The sequence below is a fragment of the Erpetoichthys calabaricus genome, chromosome 9 (genome assembly GCF_900747795.2).
Source record: "Erpetoichthys calabaricus chromosome 9, fErpCal1.3, whole genome shotgun sequence".
NCBI classification, from domain to species: Eukaryota; Metazoa; Chordata; class Cladistia; order Polypteriformes; family Polypteridae; genus Erpetoichthys; species Erpetoichthys calabaricus.
In genome coordinates this window covers 179,481,366-179,501,594 of record NC_041402.2, presented here as the reverse complement: position 1 = coordinate 179,501,594, position 20,229 = coordinate 179,481,366, and the positions used below count along the sequence as shown (strand labels likewise).

Below are 20,229 nucleotides of genomic sequence, written 5' to 3'. Positions count from 1 at the left end.
AATTCTAAACGCACTCACTAAACAACTTAAACATATAGAACCTAAGCCACACTCTGTATAAATGCTACCCAACAAGAGGCTACTTAATTTATGATTTATTCTTCCATACAAGCCTAAAGTGGGCTGATCAATTCTGTTATACCACACAGAGGGTCCAGAAACAGACAACGGGAGTTAAACTGATCAAGATCTGCCAACTACTCCTGTCATGCTTTACTCTCTTCCGCGAACTCGTCGCAGAAGTGATGACGCAGTTGCAAAACTGGTCGCAGATTTTTTTGGGTAACTCGGCACTAACCGGATGTGACGTTGTAAACCTGTCGCGCGCCAAACTTTGGAACGCCCCCCGCGTGAAACTTCGGCGTTCACAAACACTTGCAGTCTGATACAGCGGCTACTAAAACTTGGAGAAAAAGTCTGAGATTTGCGCCAGTTTGGCGCCCTGGGCCAAGCTGCCCCTTCAGTAACAATTGTTTTAACCGGAGGCAATTGCGTGGTAAGTTGTTGCAATAGTTTCTGCTCTTTGGAGCCGTTGTGGGCATACTTTATTATTAAGGATGCAACGTCTGACTTGTGATAATTGTCAAGATTTGCAGAGGGGGATGCTTAATGATATTTAAGTTTAACATCGCTCATCAAAAAAGGAGATGATTTCAAGATGCTTTCGATCCGGTAGCATCAGTTAAAGCGGGTGCGTTAAAGCTGTAAGTTGCAGAGGCCGATTAAATGTGTTTAAGAGTTAAAAACGTAGGGTACCAAAGTCTTGGGCCAAATCGTTGCGCAAAGGTATGTTGCTTTAGAGATCGAAGTCCCAACACCGGCAGACAACATAGTTTTCTTAAGTAGATAAGTCTTCAGTAGATAAAATGTAAGATTTTAAGTTTTACTGTTAGACAGCAACTGTATGAGAATATAACTTAGACGAAGTAACATAAAAAATTATTAGAATTTAGTGGGAGAAAGTAGAATGGTAAACTAGCAGTATAGGCTATGCAGCAGGTCCAGTGGCATCAATTTCTTGTGCTGTAAAGCAGCAGTAAGCAAAGGAGTTTTAGCATCATCCAGCAAAATGGTAAGGCTATAGGATGCTTCCTTCCGATTTCTTTAGAACGCGAAAGCGTAATAATTTTAAGTTTTTAGAAGTTCTGATAACGTCAATTTTTAAGTTAGCAAAACAACAGAAAGTGAAGTTCTAATACAATTAGCAGCTGTAGTTAATTGTTGGACATTATGCGTTCTGAATGAGTTGAGAGTGCAATTTACAGGCAGCATGTTGTCGTTCTGAGATGAGATGTGACATCAGGTGACATCTCGGGTAAAGCTGTAATGTCTACAGTTCTGACAGTATCGGATTTTAGTGAAGTAAATCGGCATTGTGTTATGTTCCAGCAGTGACATATTTTGGTATCAAACGGCAAGGAGTAACACTACAGGATGCTAACATCTCATTCCATCAGGTTACAATGGAATAAATGAATAGTTTATTTGAACAGTAACGGTAATGGAGGTCATAGGTTTTAGCGTCATTGTACAGTGTACAGTGCAGTTCTCACTTTCATGCACTTTCGTAAAACAGTAGGAGCAAGGGTTATTAAGTAAGTAAAATGACACAGTAATGATATAAGAACCTTTTCGGTTAGCCTATAGGATTTTTAAAGTTTGATCACATTAGTCCCTTGCAGGGTTAAGATGCAAGATGAGGCTTCGTGTTGGCTTAGCTTAAGAATAACTATATTTGATATCACCTGGCAGTGAGAAGGCAAAGGTGCAGCATGATGGCAAAAGATGGTAATTCCAAGTACTTAGTCTTGCAGGCTATAATGGACTTGCTTGTTAAGGAAAGGAAAAAAAAAAACATCTCTATTTACTTTACGTACAAGGGTAAATCAAAAAATAAAGCCGATTTGAAAAATGTATGTGGTAACTGCAATGGATAGAAGCTGAAGAAATTGTGATGGGTAGTTTGAACATGCACAGTGCACCACTCTGTCGTTGGTCTAATTGAAGCCAAGGGTAGGTGAACATGAGCAGGTTTCGATCCTTCTTCCCAAAGAAATCTCACTACGGCATGTTGTTCAATAATGGTGCAGTCCCAAAGCAGAGTGTCCATGTTCATTTGACCTTGGCATTAACTAGACTAATGGCCGAGTGCTGTGATGTGTGTGTGTTTGAACTACCAATAAGCAAAAGCAAATGTGTTGGATTGCGTTGGCTTCTACCCATTATGGTTACAGCTTAAATTACTAATTGTGTTTACTTTTTGATTTACCCAGCACCTCAATTTTTTATTTACCTTTAACAAACAAAAGAATTCTAGGATTGCAGTGTTAATCAAACAATGGTGAGTATGAAGCCAACCTTGCCATTACAAGACAAAAATATGGGAGGATTAATGTACTGCATTTTTCATTCAGCAGTATAATGGAAGAGTTTAAAGTCTCTTGTACAAGTGAAGCACTGCAGTGTAAGGACTACAGGGACACTAAGTATCTTAATATTTTTATTTTATTAATTTTCATTGTAATCATTCCATACAAACAGATCAATTTATAACCCAACAAATTTGAAGACAAATCAAACTCCACCCCTGAGAAGGAGAGCTTAGAGGGACACTAAGTTTCAACAGCAGACGCTGAGGTTCAGGGACTGTGGAATTTCTGCCAGCTGGTTGAAACAGGATGTAGGGGCTTTACAGGGCCACTCGCTCTGCAAAGTATACAGTCGTGGCCAGAAGTTTTGAGAATGACCCATGTATTGGTTTTCATAAAGTTTGCTGCTTTGGTGTTTTTAGATCTTTGCGTCAGATGTTTCTGTGGTATACTGAAGTAGAATTACAAGCATTTCATAAGTTTCAATGGCTTTTATTGACAATGACATGAAGTTTATACAAAGAGTCCATATTTGCAGTGTTGGCCCTTCTTTCTTTTTCAAGACCTCTGCAATTCACCCTGGCAGGCTGTCAATCAACTTCTGGGCCCAATCCTGACTGATGGCAGCCCATTCTTGCATAATCAGTGCTTGGAGTTTGTCAGAATTTGTTTTTTTTTTTGTTTGTCCACCCACCTCTTGAGTATTGACTACCAGTTCTCAATGGGATTGAGGTCTGTGGAGTTTCCTGGCCATGGACCCCAAATTTTGATGTTTTGTTCCCTAAGCTACTTAATTGTCACTTTTGCCTTATGGCCCGGTGCTCCATCATGCTGGATTGTTCATTGTTGTTCACCAAACTGTTCTTGGATGGTAGGGAGAAGTTGCTCTCGGAGGATGTTTTGGTCCCATTCTTTATTCATGGCTATGGAGCAGGGCACCACCAGTGCAGAGCTTGCTCGGGAATGGCAGCAGGCAGGTGTGAGTGAGGCGAAAACTTTTGGAAAATGGCCTGGTGTCAAGAAAGGCAACAAAGAAGCAATTTCTCTCCAAGAAAAACATCGGGGACAGACGGATATTCTGAAAAGGTGCAGGGATTGGACTGCTGAGGACTGCTGGGGTCAAGTTATTTTCTCTGATGAATCCCCTTTCTAGCGCTGCTGCCTCGCAGTAAGGAGACCTGGGTTCACTTCCTGGGTCCTCCCTGCGTGGAGTTTGCATGTTCTCCCTGTGTCTGCTGGGTTTCCTCCCACAGTCCAAAGACATGCAGGTTAGGTGGACTGGCGATTCTAAATTGGCCCTAGTGTGTGTGGGTGTGTGTCCTGCGGTGGGTTGGTGCCCTGCCAGGGATTGGTTCCCTGCCTTGTGCCATGTGTTGGCTGGGACTGGCTCCAGCGACCCCTGTGACCCTGTGTTCGGATTCAGCGGGTTGGAAAATGGATCGATGGATGGAATCTCCTTTCTGATGAAAGGTGATGAGAAGGAAAAGGCGAGCGGCGCTACCTTCAGTCCTGTGTCATGCCAACAATAAAGCATCCTGAGACCGTTCACGTGTGGGGTTGCTTCTCAGCCAAGGTAGTGGGCTCACTCACAATTTTACCTAAGAACACAACCATGAATAAAGAATAGGACCAAAACCTCCTCTAAGAGCAACTACTTCCACAACAGTTTGGTGAACAACAATGCCTTTTCCAGCATGATGGAGCGCCGGGCTGTAAGTTAAAAGTGAGAACTAAATGGCTCGGGGAACAAAACATCGAAATTTTGGGTCCATGGCCAGAAAACTCCCCAGACCTTAATCCCATTGAGAACTGGTGGTCAATCCTCAAGAGTCAGGTGGACAAACAAAAACTCACCAATTCTGACAAACTCCAAACATTGATTATGCAAGAATGGGCAGCCATCAGTCAGGATTGGGCCCAGAAGTTGAATGCCAGACAGCCTGCCAGGGCGAATTGCAGAGGTCTTGAAACAGAAAGAAGGGCCAACCCTGTAAATATTGACTCTTTGCAACACCTTAATGTCATTGTCAATAAAAGCCTTTGAAACTTATGAAATGCTTGTAATTCTGATATAGAAACATTTAAGAAAAAGATCTAAAAACACTGAAGCTGCAAACTTTGTGAAAATCAGTACATGGGTCATTCTCAAAACTTTTGGCCTTGACTGTACTAATCTCATAGATCCAAACTATCCAAGCCATCCAAACTATCACACAGGCTGTGGAAAAGTGCCTGTAGGTGGCTTTGGTTCAAGAGGGGTGATTTGTGGACTAAACCTACTGGGAGACAAGTCAAGGCCTGATTAACCCTAAATGGGTTGGTGGACAAGGTTGTTGAATGTTTAAAAACCTGAAACCCCCAATGAACCCAGGGTACGTCACTGATAGCATGTCCAAGATCATCTAATGCAGCGTTTCTCAACCTTTAAGTATTTGCGACCCGAGTTTTCATAATAGTTTTAATCGCGCCCCCCTAACATTTTTTGAAAGTAGCCCACTAATACCAATTTTTTCTTTTTTTAATTAATGATATATCATAGATGCATATTTTATTATACCTACTTAACTTTTATCGACATTTATCTAACTCTATATTTATTTTTCTAGTATCAGAATGTAGTTTAAGTTAATTTATTTTGGTTTCAATAGATGTATTTTTCGTATTATCGATTCTTGTTTTCTTTTTTTCACATCTTCGCGCCCCTCTTTTTGTTACTTTGCGCCCCACAGTTTGAGAACCACTGGTCTAATGAGTGTATCAGTATATCAGGGTGTAGTGATTATGTTTGTGTAGCATGACATAATGTAATCGAATGCCATTTAAAGAAAAATGCAAGTTAAGCATCTCTACTGATTGTTAACATTTGTGTGTGTCATCAAAGAAGAAACAGAATATTCCTAAAAATTAGATCTTCATATTGCAAAGGGAAAAAAATATTCATAAATCAGGCATCTAGGACTAGCATTCAGTTGAAGAAGTTTCATCCAGTGAACTACACAGAGATACTAATCAGCTCCCCCAGAGATTGTAAATTTGGTTAAGATATCCATAAACAAATCTACCGTAAATCCAAGATAAAAAAAACAAACTGTAGTTTGCATTCAAGAATAAAACATACAGTGAGAGAAAGTGAGAAGTAGTGCAAGAAGTGTAAGGTTTAAGAAGTGTGAGGGGCGGAGTGCTGGCTCTGAGGCTAAGGATCTGCGCTGGTATCCCGAAGGTTGCCGGTTCGAATCCCTGTCAGTGCCAAAAGAGATCCTACTCTGCTGGGCCCTTGAGCAAGGCCCTTAACCTGTAATTGCTCCAGGGGGTGCTGTACAATGGCTGACCCTGCGCTCTGACCCCAAGGGGTATGCGAAAAAAAACTAACAAACACTGTTGTAAGTCGCTCTGGATAAGAGCGTCTGCTAAATGATGTAAATGTAAATGTTTAATGCAAAGTGTTTTGTTCGCACAGACTAGTGGCACCAAGTGTGTGGCAGTGTTCCCATTCTGCACTATGTGTGTGTTTATAAGTAATAAGATATGTTCACCATATTACTTTATGCTATTCTATCCAGATTGGGATGTTGCTTGGGCATCCTTTTCCTGCCCTCAGGTTAGTACTATAAAGGAATTAAAAAAAAAAAATGTGATCTTCAGCTGCACTTTCTAGTTTATGAGAAAAATATTAATATAAACATGAAAGAGATAATGGGAGAGCTTCCACCAAACTTAAGAGTTTCTACAAAGTCTTCAGGTAGTGAAGAAAAAGTTCCCAAGTGATTTTTTTTTTTTTGTGCATCTTTTTGTGGCATGCAGTATATAATGTATGCAGATTTTTAGGTGGTTTAACTTTAAGATCTACGGACATTTAGTTGCTTGAAGATGATCCTACAATCAGTACAGTCAAGTCAGTTCTGAGGTAATTTAGTCAAAGTTCTGACACTGATGATGTAAGGTTATTGAGGGAAAGATTGAAATATTCAGTCTAGTAGTAAAGTAAGGCAGAGAGAGTACTTCGTCATCTATGCTGGGGAGACATGCTAAAGCTTTAAAATGGGCCTTAGAAGTCAAGACTAAAGTTTCAATTGAAGCTTATATGTAAGGTTTAAACTTGTGGGGGGGGATGATAACCCTATTCAATGTGTGAGAGCCAGCCAGAGCACTCACAGACAGACATCGTTCTTAAATAAACCGTGTGTGGTGGACTTGCAATATTTACAGTGAAGTAAAAGTCCCACACAGCACACACTGCTCCAGCACCAAACACCCTTTTCTTGGGCCTCTCAATGGTCCTCTTCGGGCCATCTTTTCTTCCCACTCCGAAGCCTTGTCCTCTTCCTCCCGACTCTCGCTCCTTGACTGTTGGAAGGCGGCCCCTTATATGCTCGCCCGGATATGCTCCAGGTGCCCTCCGCCGGCACTTCCTGGTGTGGCGAAAGTGCCGCACGAGCACCCGGAAGCACTCCAGGTGACCCTGGAATTCCTTCCACCAGCACTTCCTGGTGTGGCGGAAGTGCTGGCTTCCAGGGCTCTAGGATCCACCAGCTTCCCAGCTCGATTCCCGTGACCCCCATAGCAACCAGGGCGGCTGTCCTCTCGTGGCCCGGGGGATGGATTAATCCCTCTCCCGGTTCTTCCAGGCGTCCCGACTGGGTATGGCGCCCAGCCGCCCGCCACAAATGTAACACGTCTTCCATTTTTGATATGTGCAAGTGTTTTTGAGACTTACATTTTGACTAGTCAGTGTACAAATTAGAAATCAATCAGCTAAGCAGTCTTTTTTTTTTTTTTTGTTTGTTTTTCTTCTGTCCTCCATGGCCAAAGGACCTTACATTTATTCTATGTTAAGTAATATTGCCTAATTTTATTTATATATATATATTTTTTCTCTTTCTTCATCCTATAAAGCACTTTGAGCTACATCATCTGTATGAAAATGTGCTATAGAAATAAATGCTGTTGTTGTTTATTCTCAGAATCGATATCCATGGACTACATCATCACAAGGAGCTTCACATAAACACAAACATACATTTCAAAACAAACCGTAAAAGCAGTAGCTTTAATAATAATCCAAGTGAGGATAATTATTTTCATTGGTTGCTGTATTTGTTAAATTAATATACTTTTTACCTTGTTATTTTGTTATTCCTTGCATGTAATACCTGGTTGATCTGCAAAACAAAACTGATATTATACGTTAACAAGTGCCTTTGTATTTGTATTTGCTTTCGTGCATTTTTTTTTTTCAATTTTGAAGCCTTTTTTGATAAAAGTGTTTGGTAAGTTGCTGTAAAATTCATACTCCAGTCAAAGTTATGATGCATATTCAAAAACACTCAATTTCCAAAATCCAGCACAATCTTTTTTGAGTATGTTTAAAGGTGGACAGGGCTGTGTTGTGGTAGCAACTGCTAAACACTGCACCAATATGTACCTGGCATCTTGAGTTTGTAGCCACACCAGTTTATTTCTGTGTGAAGTTTTCACATTCTCCCCCATGTCTGCCTGGTTTTTTACTGTGGGTAATATAGTTTTGATTCCATTTTTCCAATGCCTTGTTTTTGTGAACACAATGTTACATTGAAGCAAGACCGAATGGAATACATAAATGTAGGTTTCATCAATAAAGGGCCATTTTGTTCATGTTTGAAGACCTCGGAAATGAAGACAGATAATGATATGATTACATGCCTGGGGATTAAGATTAGGGGTAATTGCAGATAGTCATGCTTGTGACAGAACACAGCTCTTGAGATAAAGGTACAGAACCAAGCTTTTATAGTCCTATGGTGGCAACAACTGAACAGACCTTTTTTCTCTATCCTCTAGAAAGGTAACGATCCATCTGATCCTGATGATGGCAGTCCCTTTTGTCCAGGACTGGGATCTGGTACAAACACTAGGAGAGGGTGCTTATGGGGAGTAAGTACCCCTTTTTTTGGAAAGAACTTAGCATGCATTTTCTACTTGGCATTAGTTATTCTATAGAGGAAAAAGTAGTTTTGAACCATATAGAAAGTAGTAAATTGGATTAGTCATACTCTGCTATAAATGTCTGCACACCAGAAATGTCCGCTTTATTTTTTGAGATGCAGTAGTGGAATAAATCATTCCTTCTTAATTTTATATAAAAATAATTTATTTTCTGATTTGTGTGTATTATTTTTTGTTGCCCTTGATATCCAACTGACAGCTGGTCTGACCAAATCAGCTGTTTCTAAAATGCAATGTAATGGTTAACCAGCATTTTCAATGAACTCTCGGCTGTCTTCAAGCATATTCTCCTGTTGTCCCTTTCTACTTCAGGGTGCGGTTGCTGGTTAACAGAAAGACAGAGGAGGCAGTGGCAGTTAAGGTGGTGGACACATCACGAGCTGCTGACTGTCCTGAGAATATTAAAAAAGAAGTCTGTATCAACAAAATGCTCAACCATGAGGGGATTGTCCGCTTCTATGGCCACCGACGTGAGGGGAGCATCCAGTACTTGTTTCTGGAATACTGCAGTGGGGGCGAGCTGTTTGACCGTATTGGTGAGAAGAAAGAGCGTAATTGGAGTAGGGGTGGGATTTGTTGCTTATTATTTAAGGAATTTGGGCAGCCATTGCGAGGTATTCTGGTGATATAATCCTTTAGGGGTTGAGGGGCTGTGGATGCTTATACAGAATTGCGCTTTTCTTTGGTGACTGGTTTCCCTGTCCCCCTAGAGCCGGATATTGGAATGCCTGAAGCTGATGCACAGAAGTTTTTCCAGCAGCTTCTTGCTGGTGTGGTGAGTCTGCTCTGGTTGCCAGTCTTATGTCCTTCATATCATTGTATATAACTAGCAGAGGAGCTTCTGCTACACCAGTGTAACTCTGTCTGTTTTTGAATTATAGGAGTACTTGCATAGTCTTGGAATCACTCACCGTGACATTAAACCAGAGAACCTGCTGTTGGATGACCGAGGTGAGCAGAGCTGTTTATTGCACACACACATTCATTCTGTGATGCTTGCATTCTTATACACTGGCAAGTATTGTACATCATCTTATGCTTCCATGCAACTGCATTATGTATTTACGTCATGTGTTTTTAAAAAAGAGGTACTGTGTGAGAAATTCCTTTTATCTCGGTTTTTGTGCTCGTGTCTTTTATACTTCTCTATGATGTTGCTCTCTCACTCTCTTTTTGGCATAATCTGACTTAAGACGTTCTCTTAAGCATGCTGTCTGTCTTTATCTTCTGCTAGGCTATCTGTTATAAAATTACTGAATGCCCAGGTTTCACTGCACATTGTGTAAATGGTTGTAGTTGTTGAATCAGTCTCATAATTAAGCTTATTGTACCTCCACGGTTGCACCCTAAGGCTGAACAGAAATGGAAATTAGAGTTAAAATATTTTTAATGTCTAGTAAATCTTGGATCTCTTTGCAATAACTTTTATTAATTTTGCTAAACAAATGCAGCATATTGCAATTATTTAAGCTGAAATGTATATTTCTGTTCTACGACAAATATAAAACGTGATATGACAGTACATCATCTCTCATTGAGGAAAGTATCAGTTACACCCTGTGTTTTGCACAGTACTGTTGTCCATTTCATTCAAAGATATTTTCAGTTTTCTCTCTTAAAATAATGTTCTATCTTAAAATGTCTTTTTCTGATCTGTTACTTACCCCACATTGTTTGTCTTGATGGACGAGAAAAAAATGTGAATCTCAAATGAAGGGAGAGGTTGGTCTTCAAATTAAAAGCTTGGCCAACTCTGGATATACTTCACTGACATACAGTGGGGCAAAAAAGAATTTAGTCAGCCACCAATTGTGCAAGTTCTCCCACTTAAAAAGATGAGAGAGGCCTGTAATTTTCATCATAGGTATACCTCAACTATGAGAGACAAAATGAGAAAAAAAATCCAGAAAATCACATTGTCTGATTTTTGAAGAATTTATTTAATTTCAGAACTTAATTACAGAATTCACAGCATTTAATAAAATTTATTAAATTATCACTAAATCTTGACGTACAAAGAAGTAGTATTTGTTGCTAGTCCAGCTGGTGCAGAAGCATAAAGTATGCAGTGACGGCACAGCCCATGGTGGACCTGTGTAGTGCAGCAGACAGAGATTTCTAAATCGCCAATAAAAATGCAACTATATCAAGTAAAAATATTTAAAAATAAATATACAACATGTACCAAAACAAGTAACAGCCACACAATGTAAATAAGCACCCATAGGTTAGAAGTATCTGATTGGTAGAACAAATTTGCACTTAGTGAAGTTTTGATCAAAGGTCAAGCTGATGACTGTGTGTTAGTTCAGTTTAATGGCCCTGGGTTGAAAGGTGTTTGAGAGTCAGCTGGTAGAACATTTACTGCTAAACTACTTACAGGACAGTGGGGGGAAGGAACCCTTTCTGGCTCAGGTACAGTGGTGTGAAAAACTATTTGCCCCCTTCCTGATTTCTTATTCATTTGCATGTTTGTCACACAAAATGTTTCTGATCATCAAACACATTTAACCATTAGTCAAATATAACACAAGTAAACACAAAATGCAGTTTGTAAATGGTGGTTTTTATTATTTAGGGAGAAAAAAAAATCCAAACCTACATGGCCCTGTGTGAAAAAGTAATTGCCCCCTGAACCTAATAACTGGTTGGGCCACCCTTAGCAGCAATAACTGCAATCAAGCGTTTACGATAACTTGCAATGAGTCTTTTACAGCGCTCTGGAGGAATTTTGGCCCACTCATCTTTGCAAAATTGTTGTAATTCAGCTTTATTTGAGGGTTTTCTAGCATGAACCGCCTTTTTAAGGTCATGCCGTAGCATCTCAATTGGATTCAGGTCAGGACTTTGACTAGGCCACTCCAAAGTCTTCATTTTGTTTTTCTTCAGCCATTCAGAGGTGGATTTGCTGGTGTGTTTTGGGTCATTGTCCTGTTGCAGCACCCAAGATCGCTTCAGCTTGAGTTGACGAACAGATGGCCGGACATTCTCCTTCAAGATTTTTTGGTAGACAGTAGAATTCATGGTTCCATCTATCACAGCAAGCCTTCCAGGTCCTGAAGCAGCAAAACAACCCCAGACCATCACACTACCACCACCATATTTTACTGTTGGTATGATGTTCTTTTTCTGAAATGCTGTGTTCCTTTTACGCCAGCTGTAACGGGACATTTGCCTTCCAAAAAGTTCAACTTTTGTCTCATCAGTCCACAAGGTATTTTCCCAAAAGTCTTGGCAATCATTGAGATGTTTCTTAGCAAAATTGAGACGAGCCCTAATGTTCTTTTTGCTTAACAGTGGTTTGCGTCTTGGAAATCTGCCATGCAGGCCGTTTTTGCCCAGTCTCTTTCTTATGGTGGAGTCGTGAACACTGACCTTAATTGAGGCAAGTGAGGCCTGCAGTTCTTTAGACGTTGTCCTGGGGTCTTTTGTGACCTCTCGGATGAGTCGTCTCTGCACTCTTGGGGTAATTTTGGTCGGCCGGCCACTCCTGGGAAGGTTCACCACTGTTCCATGTTTTTGCCATTTGTGGATAATGGCTCTCACTGTGGTTCGCTGGAGTCCCAAAGCTTTAGAAATGGCTTTATAACCTTTACCAGACTGATAGATCTCAATTACTTCTGTTCTCATTTGTTCCTGAATTTCTTTGGATCTTGGCATGATGTCTAGCTTTTGAGGTGCTTTTGGTCTACTTCTCTGTGTCAGGCAGCTCCTATTTAAGTGATTTCTTGATTGAAACAGGTGTGGCAGTAATCAGGCCTGGGGGTGGCTACGGAAATTGAACTCAGGTGTGATACACCACAGTTAGGTTATTTTTTAACAAGGGGGCAATTACTTTTTCACACAGGGCCATGTAGGTTTGGATTTTTTTTCTCCCTAAATAATAAACATCATTTAAAAACTGCATTTTGTGTTTACTTGAGTTATATTTGACTAATGGTTAAATGTGTTTGATGATCAGAAACATTTTGTGTGACAAACATGCAAAAGAATAAGAAATCAGGAAGGGGGCAAATAGTTTTTCACACCACTGTATGTAAGGGACCAAGACAACGGAATGTGTTTCATTATAGGCATCTCTTGTCCTATATGGATTGGCATGTGGCTCCAGTGAAGAACTGGGCCATCTGAACAACCCACTGCTGGGCCTTGCAGTTTTCCAGAGTGCAGTTGTCTTGTCAGAATGTGTGTGTGTGTATCTCCACATTGACTTATGTGAATACAGACTGACTTCTCATCCTTCTGAAAAAGTGAAGGCTAACAAATGCTGCCAAATAGTTTAATGGGCAACGAACACCTGTATAAGTCATCTTGGACCAATGTAGAGAAGTACGCTAGTGAAAAAATATATCTTAAGATAAATATCTCTGAATTAACATAACTTTTGAATGATGATTGGAGGCAACCTATGACTTTTTTTTTTTTCCTCCCCTCACAAGAGCTACCGTGAATACATAAATTTTCCGTTTGTGTCATGTAACTGATAAATTGCCACAGACTAGTGAAGGTAGCAGGGTTGGTGAGACAGTGACGGATATTTCACTCATTTTTGTTTGAATTTGATTAGCACAACCTACAGTAGCATAAATGAGTTTGCACTATCTTAGGTTCCATCCAGTGTTTGTACCTTTCTTCTTTTTTCCTTTGTGATAAGACCAATAATGTAACTTTAGTATTCATTTTAAGAGTTTCAAAAAAACAGGCAGATTTGCAAAGGAAACGTGCATATGTATTGTTTTGAATATTAAAGATTAATAGCATTATCCTGGAATTCACTAACATTGTCTTTATATTTTTATTGTGTATAAGTCCACCTCTTTAACAGATCATCTCAGGTGATTGTCTGTTTCGGATCATCTCACCTAACGACAGTTGCATTATTTAACACATTCTTTGGAATGTCTATACAGTAGCTGTGTTTAAGCACATAAAGTCTGTACACCCTGCAGCATGATGGTGCAATGGTTAACACTGCAGCCTTATAGCTCATGAGTCCAGGCTTTCAATCCCAGCCAGGACAGTAGCTGTACAGTGTATGCATTCATCCAAAAGGCAACCAGGTTAGGAGACAACAGTAAATAATCTCATTAGGAATAAGTGTGCTGTGTAGTGAAATGGCAGCCAGTCCACTGTTGTCAGGAAAGGTATTAACTTTCCACAAACCTGAAATGTATAAGTAAGGATGGATGGACTTCTGTGAACATAAGCAGCAGCCTGTAATCTCGCCCCCATTGTACCTTTGTAGAGCCTAACAATTTCTATTTGTTTTACAATGGAGAAGATAGTATGAAGCTTGAAGCAGGTTTGAGAGATTCACGGCCATATTGGCCTTGGTTAGATGAAAGTCGCATTGGTATGGTTATGCAGTTGTCAGTAATTCATGAACATAGTGGTGACTTCGGTTTGCTACAACTGCCTGCACAGTACACAGATCTCAGTTTAGGATGAGGTTGGAATAGGAGGTTTGAAGCAAAAATCTGCAGGAACTCTGTGATAGTATTAAATCACAATTCAACAAAATCATTAAGGAATGTTTGCAACAACTTGTTAATTGGGTATCTTAAAGATTTAACTCTTTTAGGGCTAATTTTTTTTTTGTTTCTTTCTCCCAGGGCTGAATATTTTTCCAAAAACTAACATTTTTTAAAAAAGAAGACAAAGTAATTGTTTAACATATCAAATCAACAAAAAATATTTACTTTTGACAAATGTTACTGTCTTGCATGTTGTATGAGCCTGTATACTCTATGATTTCACATACATATCACATACATTTTACACAGCAAAGTCTGATCTCGCTCAAAGCAGCCAATTTCAGTCATTGCCACATTGCACTCCTTACAATATGTGTTGCTTTGGTGCCTATTTTTCAATTGTCTGTTGCTGCACTTTCTCACATATATTGTTAGTGTGTACTGTAGAGAGACAAGTCACCCATTTGCCATCGTGCCATGCCACTGCCACCAAGTTTTCTGCCTGCATGAAAACCGTATTGTCACCTCTTTTCATCTTCTGAAACTTTATGAACTTTATGTATGGCATTATAGCCTGGCTCACCCCATGGGATTTGCTTCCGTTTATTACAGAAGTGAATAAAACCTTGCAGCAGCACGTACCTAAGCCACCAGGGGACAAAACACGTTTGGACCAATGCTCCCTGAAGTTATATCACCAGTTCTGTCCCATCTCTATTTGTAATGCCACAGCGCACTTCATCTCGTCTTTCGTTGTGGGTTTCCACTTTGAAAAACGAGAATGCGATGCAAACGCAGCCCGCGATTCAAAAAAAATATGTGCCTACCTGTTTGTCTCGTCTGACAGTAGCTGAAAAGCAGCATCAGGAGAGAGCAGCCTGAAGTACAGCAGCTGGTGATCTGTCGCGTCCAACAGCAAGCCATGCCGTCTTGTAAACTCCGATAGCCAGATCGGCTCTCAACGGATCAATGTCTGTGTATTTATCCCATGCGAACCTTGCCGTAGATGCATCGGCTGCGCGAAGGCACTCAACTGGCAGCAGATCTGCTGGCGCGGCATCGGCTGGTGTCTGATCAGCTGATGCCTGCTTCTAACTCTCTTGCTCGATCTCCTGATCACTGCCAATAAAGTCCGATTCTGAAAAATCAAGAGTCCGACTCCGCGATAACGCGCAAAACATTGTCTGCCAAGTGTTTTCTTTTCTGCACTTGCTGCGCTGCCTTTTCACATGTCGGTGCCATCTTGCCTTTCGCAACTCACGCACACGCAATGTTTATTTGCCGAGTCAACGAGTCTAGCATTCCTCCAAGCACAGAGGGAATGCCTGTGACGTGACAGTGAGATTTGTCGCCATTAACAGCTGATTGTCGCCCCTATCCCTGGATGTCGACTTTTGTCGACATCCGCCTTCAACTCCTCAAGTCGACATCCGCCCTAAAAGAGTTAAAGCTGTTCTTGTGGCAAAGGGCCATGCTACCCGGTATTGATTAATGTACCTAATAAAGTGGCCATTGAATGTATTTATGAATAGCAGACATTTAGTGAAATAGCAACTACCCATAAATGTGAACATCACAAACTTATTACAAAAGAAGCTAATATAGTAGTGAAACTTATAATAATAATTGTACTTTATTCAGACTTCCGGAAGTTGCCACTATTGCTCTGCTCATCTACTTTTGAGCATTATCACCAGCTTAGCTGGTTGTGCTAAGAATTTTCCTTTGGCCCCATGGTCCTAGCCTTCCTTTGGGGTGAGACCCATTCTTTTTGTGCCGTTTGACACTGCCTCCAACCATGTCTTTTGTGGTCTCCCTCTCAACCTCATCGTGCCCACCTCCATTTTGGTGCACCTCTTCACTCGGTGAATCTCTGCCTTTAAGTCAACGTGACTAAACCACTTTAATCTTTTTCTCCTTAGTACAACACCTGTCGGCTCTGCACCAGGTCTTTTTCTTTGTCTTCTCTTTCTGTGACACTCTGCACATCTATATGATCATTCTCATCTCTGTTCTTTCCAGCTTTGCCTCATGTCCTGCCTTCATTAGTCACATCTCAATCCTATAGAGGATGCTACTCCTCCTACAGCTTTCACTTTTCCCTTCAGTTGTAAAGAGGCTTCTTTGGAAGTCATAATGAGGGAGAGCTCCTGGAATTTCTACCACTCGTATCTTACCCTCATTATAACTGCTCTGCCTGCACCTGTTTCTGTCCTTAACATATCAACCTAACTAGTAGAACTTCCTTCTTTGTTCTAAACAACTCTATTGTTAATATCTAAATTTATAGTTCTTATATCTGCATTTTACAGTTGAGCACATCTTTCAGTGAAAATAAGTTTACGAATATGGATGAGCACTGCTAAAGGCCGCCACATCAGTGCAATTGGAGAAAGTGATCTTATCTAAAGCAAATTTAAATTCATCATTCACATAACCTGTATCTAAATAATGAGATATACATGGGCCCAATTTATGTGATGTCCATACTTTTTTGAAGTGCATTTTGACTTTCTCTGTGTGAGCCTTTTTCTTTTTTTTTTTAGAATTTGTAAATAAAGTTTCCTATAAACCTGTGTTTTCCGTTGATCATCAATGAAAGCCAAGATCAGTCACTAGGAAAAACAGGAATTAGTCTACGGCATACATTTTTTACCCATGGCTAATTGTATGTAGCATGTTCAACAGTGAGGAGCTCCATTAAATTAATAACATTAATCTTTGGTTTAAAAAGAAAAAGGGAAAAAAATATCTTATGCAGGAATGTATTATACTCGCGGATATCTTCTCCCACAGATAAGTCCGGACTTGATTTTACAGTATGATTTCTGGTATATTATAATGTCGGTCATATAAGTCGAATGTGGACAACTCACGCTATTGGTCTGAGAGATTATGATATGCTAACGCCCACCTGAGAGAGTAACCACGGAGCACACTGCCTTTTTTTTTTTTCTATATGGGTGCGGCAATGCGCTGTATCAGTGTGTGCACCTAACCCCTCTCTCTCTGTTGTGCCTGTGTGACCACACGGTAATACCTGAACTATTCCAAAGCGGCATTTGCACTGTTTTGTGTTTTCTGTATGTCACACCTTCATTCACCTTTATTGTAAGAACATCCCTTATCTACCATAGAGTGTTCGATCAGAAGAAAATATGAAGCTGGTTTTAAATTAAACGTTGTTGAAGTAGAGAAAGAAATTGGTAACTGCACTGCTGCAACAAAATTCAATGTGTCTGAGAAACTTTTCCGAGATTGGAGGAGGCAAGAAAATGTAAAAAAAAAAAAAAAATTAAGCGTTGCATTTATGAACGGGCGTATAAGTCGGGGTATGATTTTATGATCGATTTTTTTTCGAGTTACAAGACCTGACTTATGCCTGAGTATATACAGAAGTACTTAAGATACATCCGATTAACTGACAGTGCTATTACAGAGGCTCATTGTCAGCTGAAGCAGGGTAATGCAACTATAGTTGAGAATTAAAGATGTTTAATGTGTTTTTTGGTGCAACACTACCTGCTAAATTATTAATTAAACTATTAAACTGGTGATATATTTTCCAAAAATATGTTGGAAACTTGACATTAGCTAAATTTTGTCTCTGGTTCTACTTCTTTTGTTACTTTTAAAATTATGAAATAAGCAAGTTGGATATTTGCCAGATGTAGGATTTTTAACACCTATATTATCACAATTGTCATGTGGGAAGTGTTGGAGGTCAGTACTGCCATATGATGATGATGATAATGATTTATTAAGTAAATGAAGACTAAGTCCAGTTCTTCCTTTCTTGACTGTTAATTTGTTCCTGTATGGGAGGCCAAAACTATACAGCATTCTAATTGTGTCCTCTTTAAAATAATCTATCTTGAAATGTACTCTGCATGTTACTGTATGTAATCCAACATTACTTTTTTTTTTTTTTTTTTAAATCACTTCTGTACACCAACGTGTTGCACCCTATGAGTAAAATTTTGCTTCTTGTGTTCTTAAACCAATTTAGTGTCTGATTCCTAAAAGCAAAGTTTATAAGTGAAACTCAGGCTGTATCTCTCCATTCACAGATAACCTAAAGATCTCTGATTTTGGCCTGGCCACAGTCTTCCGACATCATGGCCGTGAGCGCAAACTTGCCAAGGTTTGTGGCACGCTTCCCTATGTTGCTCCTGAGTTGCTGTCCTGCAAGGAATTTCGTGCTGAGCCAGTGGACATCTGGGCCTGTGGCATTGTGCTGACTGCTATGCTGGCAGGAGGTGAGATCTCATTACCTGCAACTCCACATCACAATGACAGCTTTATCCGGCCTTGGGATTCAGTTATGGACTGATGCATTGCAGCTTCATGCATATACACATGCATTCCACTGACCATGTCTAATCATTTGTTTGTGTCTGTAGGAAGTGGCCCTGTTTACATTTCTTTCCTCCATTCCATTTCAGAACTACCATGGGACCAGCCCGGAGAGAGCTATCAAGAGTACTCTGATTGGATGCAGAAAAAGACCTACCTCAGCCCATGGAAGAAGATAGATGCTGCTCCTCTTAGTTGAGTATTGTCATGCTTGTATAATCCCCTTCAAGCAAACATTTGCAACTTCTGACAAGTATTTCTGCTTTGCAGGCCTCCTTGCAAAGATCCTTATGCACAATCCTGAAAAAAGGTTCACAGTACCACAAATAAAGAGTGACCGTTGGTTCAGCAAAGTATTCAGAAGAGGTAAAGACAGAATAATGGGCATAGACCACGGAAGGTATCCTAGGGGGCAGGTGCGGTTGTCTAACGAAATGTGCGTCACTCCTGCAGGTGTCAAGAGAGCACTGGCTCTGGCTTCTGATTCTGTGGGAAGCCTGAGCAAGCAGACCCGTTCGGACATGGACTTGTCTCCCATCCGAAATGGCCGCAGGTAAATGGGTGAAGTCACTGATTTGATCAGTCCTACTTCTATATTTCAAGTTCAGGTTCAAATTTATTGTACCTAGTACAATGTGTTTCGCACAAACTAGTGACTGTAGTAAAATACAAAGAACATGCAATAAATATCTTGCATTAAAAGCAATATACAAGAATACTCATGCAACTCCCATCTATGTTCTTATTTCCTGCAGCAGTGATGAGCAGGTGAGGTTCTCTACCTCACAGCCTGATCCTGTCACAGGATCGTCATCTTGGGAGCACAGCTCACCCAACTTTGATTCCATGGTGCAGCAGATAAGCTTCTCTCAACCGGCCTGTCCTGACCACATGCTCCTTGGAAGCCAGCTGCTAGGAACTCCAGGCTCCAGTCAGGTGGGTTCTGTGTTACTGGCTTTGAATCTGAGCCTTACTACAAATGATACTAGAGGGCAATAAATTATTTACTGTTCTGTTTTGTGCAAAAGAATCCCTGGCAGCGTCTGGTCAAGAGAATGACTCGCTTCTTCACCAAAGTTGATGCAAATCTGTCATACACCTCTCTCATAGAAGTCTGTCAGAAGATGGGCTTCATGTGGAAAAAAAGCTGCACCAATCAGGTAAGGACAAGTGATGTGGACAATCGCCAAGGTCTTTTGGGACAGTACCTTTCATGTTTGTCTGTCTTTAGGTAACTGTGACTACAACTGACCGGCGTAATACCAAGCTGATCTTCAAAGTACACCTTCTGGAAATGGATGAGCGCATCCTACTGGATTTTCGCTTGTCCAAGGTGAGCTTACTAGTAGAATGAGATGGGGCTTTAGAAGTTTTCTTGGTCTGGGACTGACTGATATTTCCTTTTATAGGGTGATGGTCTCGAGTTTAAGCGCATCTTCTTGAAAATCAGACGGGAACTTAGTGATATTATCAGTAACCAAAAGGTGTCGCTTCCTGTCATCTGACATGCATCCTCTGGACAACTGCTCCACTCCTGCTGGGCCAGATCACAAGTCTCAGCCTACCAGCACATGTTGAATTGTTACTGTGGCGTTGAGAGACTAGCTGGACCTATGTAATAAGAATGTGAACTTTGAGGGGTATTGTTGTGATGACCAGCCTTTGCTCCTTTGCATTCCATTGAAGAAACGTGTGGCCAGGCACTGAAGAAAATATTTCTATTCTGGCCTGGGTTTACTACCTCACACATAAATGTCCACCTGAGGACCACCATTAGGGGGGAAAAAAGTTACTGTGTGCTTGTTCAATGTTAATAGTTATTGTTTCTTAAATGTGAAAAAATAAAGATAATTTTGACCTAGATTGCCCATTGTTTTTTTTTTAAACACCTGTATATTACTTTTATCCAGGTTGCCATCTCATTGACCTCTTTCTTCCCTATTGATGGCTTCTACCCCCGTTCCCCACTTCCTGCATTCCTTCATACAGCATTCCTGACATACCTGAAGAAGAAGTGAAACCAGTCTCTCCAGACTGACTGTCCATAA

The 20,229-nt window shown here is 40.5% G+C and overlaps 1 protein-coding gene across 2 annotated transcripts; it reads left to right on the top strand.

Annotated features, from left to right (window-relative positions):
• Nucleotides 1-328: 328 nt before the first annotated feature.
• On the top strand, nt 329-20,041 carry chek1 (checkpoint kinase 1). Of its 2 annotated transcripts, none has more exons than XM_028808460.2 (13): nt 329-496; nt 8,187-8,279; nt 8,664-8,887; nt 9,062-9,126; nt 9,233-9,302; nt 17,896-18,084; nt 18,271-18,375; nt 18,452-18,547; nt 18,635-18,734; nt 18,940-19,117; nt 19,210-19,341; nt 19,413-19,514; nt 19,591-20,041. In XM_028808460.2, exons 2-13 carry the CDS (start codon nt 8,212-8,214, stop codon nt 19,684-19,686), a joined length of 1,425 nt encoding a protein of 474 aa, XP_028664293.1. In that variant the 5' UTR covers nt 329-496; nt 8,187-8,211; the 3' UTR covers nt 19,687-20,041. The 2 variants fall into 2 exon arrangements, with proteins under 2 accessions (XP_028664293.1, XP_028664292.1); XM_028808459.2 differs by having other exon boundaries at nt 330-496; nt 18,937-19,117.
• Nucleotides 20,042-20,229: the final 188 nt, after the last annotated feature.